This window comes from Nematolebias whitei, chromosome 16, assembly GCF_014905685.2.
Source record: "Nematolebias whitei isolate Nwh7 chromosome 16, NemWhi1, whole genome shotgun sequence".
NCBI classification, from domain to species: domain Eukaryota; kingdom Metazoa; phylum Chordata; class Actinopteri; order Cyprinodontiformes; family Rivulidae; genus Nematolebias; species Nematolebias whitei.
The window spans coordinates 35,913,591-35,924,296 of NC_056513.1; the positions used below are offsets into that span (position 1 = coordinate 35,913,591).

Sequence of the window (10,706 nt, forward strand, 5' to 3'; positions counted from 1 at the left end):
TAGTTGCTTAGTCACTACTCTTGTCGGTGTTGAAACGTTGTTGAATTGGTTTTGGTTGTTTCTGAGGTAAGAATGAATCTTGTGTGTAAGTTAAGTTAGAGACTAGGAGGCCTTTAACCATGCCAACATGCAGTTCATTCGCTAAATTGCAATCTTTGCGGAGTCAATGTATATTATTGCTACCTTAAGTACCATAGTCTACATTGATCTCACAACGCTTAAGCCGAACCTACTCGAACAATTCTATTCGGGGGGATAGCTAATTCTTTTTGATGAGTCTCGCCATGGACTTCCAAAACATTTATGGGGAAACCAAACACCCAATCTCAAGTCGTTCGTCTAAAAGACAACAGACATTTGAACCAGACTATATTTTGCCATGTAAAGCTAACTTAAACCAAGTTAGAAATGGAAAAATAGTTTGGAACCCTTTTCTATAGGTATAAACCCCTGTAGTTACCCCTTTTCAGCATGTTCCACCCCTTAACTGGTAGCTGTAGCTGTTCCCAACCATAATAGCTTACACACCAGGTGCATATAGTTTAAGGCCTTATGTAAAATCCCCTTCATAAGCCCACCTTAAACCACATAATTGCATGTCACATTTGAACCAGAACGGCACCGACTGGACGTCGCCCAGAGACGACCTTCGCTGGAGGCGACCTGCAATCCTGACGTTGGTCTCCGCTCTTCATCCAGTGGCCGCATCTTCAGTTCAATCCAAGGGTACCCCTCTGTATGCTGATCAATCAACACTTCCAATCGTTGTGGATTTACCGTTGTGGATTATATGACTTTTTCCAATGGATTACAGACTCTGTTTCCAAGGGGTTAAAGCATTGCTACAATGGAATTATCGAGACGTTATGGAATTATAATCAACACAATGGTATTACCAAGAACATTGTGGAATTACCTTGACTTTGTTTTCCTTGCTGGATTACTCTTGACTCTTGTTTCTTTGCTGGATTACATCAAGCTTCAAGGACAATTGAAGGCGTAAGTTCATAGTTGGAATTCATCCCCATGGACAGGTGATGATTTCCAAAGGGGGGACTGTAGTGAACTTAACCTGATGTCAAGACTAAGCCTAAGGTCAAAACCCTTGACCTTAAGAACCTCGTGGGACAGAAACTGTCATTTCATTGATTTGAATCCAGAAATACAGGTTCACCCATCCTGAGACTTTCTTTCTTGAAAATTCAAGTGGAAGAACACTCTCTTTTCTATTATCATTACTATTTTACAAATGTTGATAATCAAAGTGTCTTAGTTCAAACCATTTTAGATGTTGCAGTGAACTAATCGATTTTATTAACTGAAACAGTGTAATGATTTTTAATTCTCATGCAAAGTTAGAATTCATGTTAAAGCTGTTACAGAGTAATTATGCATTTTCTGATTTCTGTCTTTGAATGAGCAAGTGTGCGTTTTCCAGGGTCAGGAATCGAAGCAGACATGTGTTGGAACAATTGCCTTGTTTTTACATCCTCTCAGACGTCAACAGGGGGGTTTTGGCACCTGTTTCTAAAACTCGCCAAAACAAAACTCTCTCTCTGTCTGTGAGAACAGTTTAATCTGTTCAATAACATTCTTGCTGTTTTTCTGACTCCTAGTAACCTCTTACGTCACAAAACACACCCCTGTCTGGTTGGTACTGACCAATGGGAAGACTCCCGAATGAACCGGGAAAAGAGCTCTTTAAAAATGTCGGTACTTCCTGGTTTACCCAGTTCTGTGGGTTTGGAGAAGTTCTGCGGTGCGGACAGTTCTGATATGTCCTAGTGCTGGCAGTTGCTGTGGGAGCCGGGAAGACCCTGACATGACCACAGAGCTCCTCCAAGTTTCATGGGATTATAACATTTTCCACTGAGGTGAGCTTGTGTCGGACAGAATCTCGCCATTACTCCAGACGATTCACAGCCATCCTACGGAGACGCTGAAAGGGTGCGTTAAACGGAATCTCGCCTGAGACATCTCCAGGTAAAAGAGTCGATTTCACCACCTAAGTGTACTGTAAGGAAGAAGCTGAAGAAAGCCCGGAGAGTGCCGTTCTGTTCAACACTCTCCCTCAAACACCATCTTTCACCCCCTTTAAACTTCATCTTTTCATCTTTAAATTCTTCTCTAAAGTAGAAATCCTTCCAGATAATTTAGAAATGTCTGTGTAAAGTGCTCATCCACCGCCGTGTGGATAATTGTACAGTTTTCATAAATGTCTGTGGTGAAGCAACGGAAAATCATGGCCGTATGGTTTTCCTGATTGATTATGTGTTATTTTCATATTTTGCCAAATTAATGTAAATGTTTGATGTTAAACTTTGATTCTGTAAATAAATGACCGCATTCATTTTGATGGGTCAAAGATAAATGACGTCTCACGTTTGCATTTCATTAAATTCAATGCACGTTTTATTCAGTCCAGAAAAATGAGGAATCCGTGTTAATTGATGAATATATCTGAGCATCTGTTCATCTACAATTATGCGAGGCGTAGTTATGCACACGGGGAGCTGAGTGACAAGACGTTTTTTGGGCAAGCTTCCGCTTCTCACTGTGTTCGAATGGACCCAGTGAGGCGAGGACCACATCCGCTTCGCCCTTAACCCATCAGCGACAGCCTTAAAGGGCGAAGCCTATATGACATAGAACGTTGGTTACGTACTGGAACCCCAGATTCTATGAATATAGGCGTAGCCCTTTAAGCGTCGGGCCTCACTGGCTCCTAAATGGCTGAAGAAAAAAGCTATTTTGGGAGCCGATTTCCCGCTCTTAACGTAATTTATACGGACCGGGTGGGGCCCACACAGCAGGTGGGCGTGGACTAAATTTTTTCAGTGCTTATGCTGCGCATAACGGGATAAACCCATCAGCGACAGCCTTAAAGGGCTACGCCTATATTCATAGAATCTGGGGTTACAGTACGTAACTAACGTTTTTCACCATCGGATAAAAACGAACAGATCAAGCGTTTACATGCGCACCGATCGGGTTTCGGATCGGCGTAAACCACCCGTTTCGTTCTGATCAGAAATTATAACGGATAGCGCCGAATACACAAAAAAATAACCCGAACGGAGTGTTTACATGACACACTTTTATTCCGACCGGCCATTTGATCCGGTTACTTATGTCCATGTAAACATACTCACTGTAAATGCATGCAGTCAGATGTGAGTTTAAGCGAGGTTCCATGAAACAACAATATTCATTCTGTTAAAGCACTAAGGACAGAATGTGTCATGGAACGAGCCGTCACATCACGTAGATAAAAGCGAATAAATGAGCACAGTGTTGACCATGCGGCCGCAGTGCAAATATCCTGCATTGTCATACCATTATGCAAAGCAGTCGAAGATGTGATACCTCAGGTCGAGTGCGCCCTGAGGTTGACGGGAGGCTCTAAATCTGATGCTCTGTAGGCTTCAGAAATGGCCTCACACAGCCAGTGTGACAGGTGCTGGGTGGATAATGGGCGACCTGCAGATGCATCTCTATAATGCACAAATAAATGTTGAGTTTGACGCATTGCGGCTGTGCGTGCTATGTAACACGTCAACGCCCGCACAGGACAGAGAAGATGGAAAGATGCTTCTTCTGATTTGTGGGGGGGAGGGGAAAACCCCTCCAACGATATCACTCTTGATTTAAAAGAGCTTGTGATGTTTTTAGGCATAAAGGCTGGATTCGGTCTTAGATCAGCTGAGCTGCCGTCAGCCTGAATTCTAAGACATGACGGAGCGACAGAGAGGGCAGATAAATCACTCACCCTCTTAGCGGATGTTAAAGCCAGCAGCAGGGCTGTTTTAAGAGACAAGAATTTAATCGGAACCTGATTCAGTGGCTCAAATGGAGCTTTGATCAGGGCTCGCAGGACCAGCGTTAAATCCCACTGTGGAACAAGTGGGCGTGAAACAGGCCTGCGTCTCTGTACACCTTTTAAAAAATGCTTCATCAGCGGATGATTAAAAACTGTTCTGTCTCTGAAACCTTCGTGACAGGAAGAGATGGCTGCAGTGTACGTTTTAATCGTGCTGAACGCCAGATTTCTGTCCATCAGCTGCTGCAGAAAGGACATGAGGTGGCCTCTACACCTTTCTCTGTACACCAGCGCTGAAAAGCTGTCCAGTTTGATGTGTACAGTGCTGTGTTGGATGCAGCACGTGAATCTTGGATTGTGCGCACTACATCTTGCGGGAGACCCATCCTCTCTAAGTGGATCAGCTCAGCGACCAGACCCACAGGTGCTGGCCTATTTCTGGGTAACTCCTGATCACTCCCCCCGCCTGGAGGAGAGCGTCCTCCCTCCACGGCAGTTTCCACGTGCACGCCGACAACAGGTGTTGTAGAACCAGGAACCATGGCACATTCAAGCGCTCGGGAGCCACCAGGAGAGCTGTCAATCCCTCCTCCTGAACTTGTTTCAGAAACCGTAATATCAGAGGAGGTGGGGGGAATGCATAAAGAAGCGTTTTGGGCCATGGGCTGCAGTGAGCAAACGCGTCCACCCCCAGCGGTAGTTCGTCTCGCAGGCTCAGTGAAAACCATAGTTGACACTGAGCATTTTCTCATGTCGCAAACAGGTCCACAGCCACTTTGCCAAATTTCTGCCACGTCTGGGCCATCAGATCGGGGTGGATGGTCCAGTCCCCGTGACACGGACCGCCCCTGGACATCACATCTGCCCTTAGACTGCTCTTAGATTGTTGATTCTCGTCTGTGATAAACGAGCCCTCAAGGTAGTCGAGTTTAGCTTCACTCCCAGATAAACAATTGTCTGGGCCGGGAGAATCAAGCTTTTTTTCCAATTTATGGCGAAGCCCAGATTTAGCAGGTGTGATGTCAACACCTGAGTCTGCGCCGCTGCTTCCCATCTGGAGCGTGACAGCAGCAACAAGTCATCTAGGTAAAACAAAACTCTCATCCCTGCTCTGTGTAATGGTTGCAGGGCCGTCTCCACACACTTTGAGAACGTACGAGGCACGAGGGAATAACCGAACGGCAGCCTGTTGTACTGATACTGCATCTCATGAAAGGAGAAGTGCAGACATTTTCTGTGCTTTGGAATGATCGGTATGTGGAAGTAGGCGTCTTTCAGATCGATGGAAACAAACCAATCGTTTCTCTGGATGTTGTCCAACAGTTGTCTGGTTGTCAACATGTGAAACGGTCTGTCCACGATCGCCTTGTTGAAAAACTGACAGGTCCTAAATCGGTCTCGTTCCTCCGGTCCGTTTTGGAACCAGGAAATAACGTGAGTAAAAACCTGTGTTTTCCTCTCCGTCGGGAACTCTGGAAATTACCTCTTTTACCAGAAGTTCCTGGACTTCTGCATTTAGTGATGAGACCTGGTCTGGTGATGACAGAACCGTCTCTAAAACTCCTCCAAACGGAAGGGGTCAAACTGCGAATTGCAGCCTATAACCCATGCTTATCAGCTTGGCCATCCATCTGTCTGGCGAGCATGTTCGCAGCCACTCAGCGTGACGTTCGTGGAGTGGGCGTGCGTTTAAGTGGTGCGTCATGTTTCTTACGGACATCAGCCAGTCTACAGCCTCGTCCGCCGTCATGCGCCGTGGAAGTGTGTTCCGCATGACCCAATGTGAGGCTTCCTCGAAAGGGCTCTGAGCGCGCCTCTGTGCCGCGCTCAGGCTGCGGGTTCACATTCATATCGATGTGGACCGGCGTGTGTTGAGGAGAGGTGTGTGCACCCTCATCCACGCTGCGCTGTTTGGGTGAAAGCTGCCGGTTCCGCGGGAGCGCGCGTTTGACACCGCTGCTGTGAGACGCATGCCGCTCCTGATGAGAGCGAGGTTTCTCACTGGACTCGTTCTGCGGTCTCACATTTATGCTGATGCAAGCCAGCGAGCGCTGGGGAGCGGTGTGCGTGCCTTCATCAACGCCGCGCCGTTTGGGTGAAGGCTGCAGGCGCCGCAGGAGCACGCGTTTGCTGCGGTGAGACGCGTGCCGCTCCTGCTGAGAGCGAGGTTTCTCACTGGACTCGTTCTACAGTCTCACATTTATGCTGATGCGAGCCAGCGAGCGCTGGGGAGCGGAGTGCGCGCCTTCATCAACACCACGCCGTTTGGGTGAAGGCTGCTGTCGTCGTGGGAGCACGCATTTGACACTGCTGCGTTGGGAAGCGTGCAGCTCGGGCTGAAAACGAGTTATTCCACTGGACTCGTTCTGCAGACCACATTCGCTTTTGACTGTTGTCATGCGAGTGTCTGTTGTTTATTTTGGAGCAGCAGTGATTCTGAAAAACCTTTTTTAAGGCAACCGGCTCGTTTTGTGTGGAGGATGTGTGAGGAGCCGCTGTGAGGTCATCCGAGCTGACAGACTGGCTAAAATTGGACACTTTAGTCATTGAATGATATTCATGTTTTATTTCAAAACCCATGTCATCTTTACACACATCCTCTGCAAACCGTCATTTTGAATCTTCTCCCCCGTGAGCTCTGCGGTTTGTTGTCCCAGGGCGCTGCCTGTTGGCCATCTCAGGGAAACGCTGAAACTCCAGTTGCCAGGATAAGAAGGGCCGATCTCTGACGGGCGGGGCTGGCGGAGGAGCGGGGAGACGCTGCTGCAGCCGTGGAACGTTGTTGAGCATTTGCTCAGCCCCCCTCGTTCCGACACTACGCTCTCCAGGAGGGAGTGAGAAGCGGGGGCTGCTGCTGACGTCGCCTGTCCTGGAGGAGCCATCCGATTCGCTCCGAGAGTCTGCGATAAAAGGAAAATTACAAGATGGCGTCGTCCAGTGTGTAGTGACCCGCCACTGAGAAATATTCCTCGGTGCTTACCTTGAAACAAGACTGCTCGTCTGCTTCTCCTCGGGAAGGAAAACTCACCGGGGCGGCAGGAGGTTGGCATGGCGGGGCCACAGGCAGCCCCAACAAAGGTTGAGCTGGTCAAGCTAGACAACTTCCCTTCTTTGTTCTTCTGACAGTGCTATTAGCTTGCTGAAGAAAAATGGGAGCCTATTACCCGCTCTTAACGTAATTTATACAGACCGGGTGGGGCCCAAACAACAGGTGGGCATGGACTAAATTTTTCAGTGTGATGCTTTGCATGACAGGATAAACCCACTAAGCAACAGCTCTTAAAGGGCGATGCCTATACGAAATAGAACTATTTGTTAATAAATGTGCCTGTGTGACAATTAGGATAAAGCTTTGACTCAAATATATTTTTGTTATTACTTTATGGAAAGAAAACAATATTGAGATATCAGAATCAGAATAAGCTTTATTATCATTGTTCTGGGATACATTAAAATTATGTTTGTACAGTCGTCCAAAAGATGGGCGGAGTGCACGTTGCTGCTGTCATAGCGCGGCCCCTTATTCTTTATCAGAGTACTTTTATATAGAAAAAGGGAAAAGACCTTGAGGATGGATGGTGGTATTACAAAAAAGATCTCCTCACATTTTGTCCTATCAAGATACGATTAAAGACATGAAAAAAACTTTACCACCAAGCATATTTATAAACACATTACATTTGCATTTGACGTCAAGATGTTGATATTTGTCCATGAGTACTTTCAGATAGATAGGACATAGTCCTGATAAGATGTTGGTCAGCCGGCATAGACAAAGCTTTTTCCCTAGTCACCCATGTCCCAGGAGAAATTTGATAGTCGGCTTGTATCCGAGGCCAAACGGGGGAGTCCGATTCAGATAAACCACAATTGTTGATTTTCTTCAGGCAGACTGTTTTTTTCTTGTCAGCCTTGAGTCCTGCTGGAACTTTCTCAGTCAAATGGCCAGATTTGTGGGTGTTCCACATCACTGATTCACGTAATGAGCTTCCTCAAGGTCGATCCCACATGCTGGCAAGATATAGTATAGCACGATTTATCTTACAAATATTGAGATCCTTAATGCCCAGTCCTAGTTTAACGTTGTCCTATAGGTGTAGGAGCCCAGCCCTCTCTGAGGCATCTGCTGCAGTTCCACGTCATTCCTCTCTGCTATAACTCGCGAGGATTGGATACGTCTCTCCCTAACACCTGGCATAAAACCAACTGCTGCCACACTCTTCATGAAGTGTTCATTTGCAGGTTGTTGGAGGCTGACTCTAAGTCGATGCGATCCATGAGCGGCTCGCGTCGTAACAGTGGCTCATCGATGGTGTCCAGCTCCTCCGCCTCCTCCAACTTGTCCCACTTAGAGGAAGACACCTGGATCCTGTGGGGACGTATTGTCAACGAGTGGGAAGAGTGGAGACGCAAGAAGGACAAACTTCTGAAGGTGAGGGAGTTGGACTCGAGGTGGGAAGTTAACGAAAAATAGCATTGTGTTAGAAACGTTCATTACTCTGTAGAAAACCTTTCCTGATTTCAACCCTTCTACAGAGGACAGATGTGTTAGTACAGTGCACCAGTGCTCCTCTCTGCCCTTTGTCTCTACACTTTCTGAGTCCTCTGTCACAAAAATAAAGAGCTCGGGGGAGGACAAGATGGATGTGAGAGGAGACAGCAAAAAGTGGTCTGGGCTATGAAGAGGGGGAAGACAAAACAGGCAAAAACAAAATGCAAATATAGAGTCCATCACAAAACAAGTGTCTTTATTGAATCATAATCCTTGAGACCCATATCTCGAACTAAGAGATGAGCTGATCTTAATGTCTTTGTCCTGTAGGAGTTGATCAGGAAGGGCATCCCTCATCACTTTCGTGCCATCGTCTGGCAGCTGCTGGGCAACGCCACAGACATGCCGGTGAAGAACCAGTACTCGGAGCTGCTAAAGATGTCCTCCCCCTGCGAGAAGCTCATCCGCAGAGACATCGCCCGCACTTACCCCGAGCATGAGTTCTTCAAAGGCCAGGACAGCCTGGGCCAAGAAGTCCTCTTCAATGTCATGAAGGTGAGAGCTGTTGACCCTCAGAAAAAGGGGTGAGGTCTTTAAGTCTCTGTGCTGACATCTCCTGTAAGCGGTTTGTCTCGTCTTTTTTAAAAGTGAATTCTCTGAAACACTTTGAGGAAATATCTGGAGGTCAGAGGATCACGAGGCACATTTTAAAAGTGTACTGTTTCACTCATAATTTGCAAAATAGGACAAAATAACAAAACGTTGAAAGTACAGCAGTACAATGACACAGTAACTATTTTAAAGCCAAAAGTTAAAGGTCAGCTCTAGTCAAAAAGTAGAAAACAGCAACTTGACTGATGAAGACTCAGGACTGTCTCTTGACGATTCAGTCAGGTCCTCTGGAAGGACCTGACTGAATAAACATTTCAGTTTCATCTTTTATCCAAAAGACTTCTTCAGTCTGAGGAGCAGCAACAATCTTATAAGCAGCACCTTCTCGCAGTGGATCAACCACTGTAAGCAACTACTGGAGCATGCATCGGGATGACAGTGGTTCTAGTTTGATCTTTGTATGTTTAAGTTGATTATTTTTTACTCTTAACTAATCTAAATACAGTTTCTAATTAAAAATGCTAACATATTCACATCAAACGTTTTTATTTCTACACTTTAAGCAGTTTTTGTTTTAAGTCTGCTGCACCAGCGTTGCTGTATAAAATGAGTCTGAAGCTCGTTTTCTGCAAGAACTTCATGCATCATTTAGCTTTGTTTCATTTGTTTATTGTTGTGTTGACGGTGTGTTGCTGTGCACACGAGGTAAAAAGATTTGTGAGGCCCTTGTGTCAATCGACCTGAACAAATCCAACATATCTGGCTTATTTGGCCTATCAGCAGTCAACGCTCATTAAGCTAAATACAGCCTGCAGCTCCATGGAGTCCTCCCAAAGCACAAATGACTTCCTGTACTGGGGATTGTCCAGATCAAACCAAGAATTTTAAAATTGTGGGTACTATAACATTTAGGGATTCATAATATTAGACTAAATGTAATGTGGGATGTATTTTCAATATTTATTATTATTATTATTATTATTATTATTATTATTATTATTATTATTATTATTAAAACTACTGACAGTATCATGCGTGTTCGCTCACTGTGGCCACCCCTGAAAATGGGTGCAGCCATTACAAAAACTAAATTGACAATATCAATTGCAATTTTGAAGGAAATTTTTTTTTGTCACTTCTCACTTTGTCTTCTGCCATCTCATTCAACTTAACCAGGTGAGGAGTGACCAAAAATATTATTATCATCAGGGCATGAAGACTAACCTTTATTTTACCAGGTAGGTCAGTTGAGAACCAGTTCTTTACAACGATAACGTGGCCAAGAGGCAGCAACACAAGTTAACATAAAACTACAACGATGAAAGCAGAAAAACAGCATAAATTATTCTGCATTGTTCTTTTAATGTAATGGTTTATGATTTATTGCAGTCCAAGCAATTCGTTAAGATGCAGATTAAATTCAGTGATATTCCAACGATGATCAATTTTCTTTTTGTGCAGTTTTAGTAACAAAGTTTGTCATATGGATACAGTAATATTCATACAGCCATATACACTACTTTTATTTACTTTTCATTTTATATGCATTTTATGGCTGTTTATTGTTGTCTGTACCTTATCTATGGTTTGTTTAAAACAGGTCTCTCTTGTAAATGAGTCCTTGTGACTCAATGAGACTAACCTGTATAAATAAAGGTTGAATGAAAATATATATTCCCATAGTCATATATTTGTTTAGCTCAAGGATGTGCAACATTAAGGGTTTTTCAGAGTGCCATAATGTCTTAGGGAAAACAATTATACATACTGTACATATATATA

At 44.9% G+C, this 10,706-nt stretch overlaps 1 protein-coding gene across 1 annotated transcript in view; it reads left to right on the plus strand.

Moving 5' to 3' along the window:
* The window catches only part of evi5l (ecotropic viral integration site 5 like), a 104,988-nt gene that overhangs the window by 59,037 nt on the left and 35,245 nt on the right, over nt 1–10,706 (plus strand). Inside the window, exons 3-4 of the mRNA XM_037689973.1 lie at nt 8,063–8,252; nt 8,643–8,867. Coding sequence (XP_037545901.1) covers nt 8,063–8,252; nt 8,643–8,867 — 415 coding nt within the window. The remainder of the gene's footprint in view (nt 1–8,062; nt 8,253–8,642; nt 8,868–10,706) is intronic.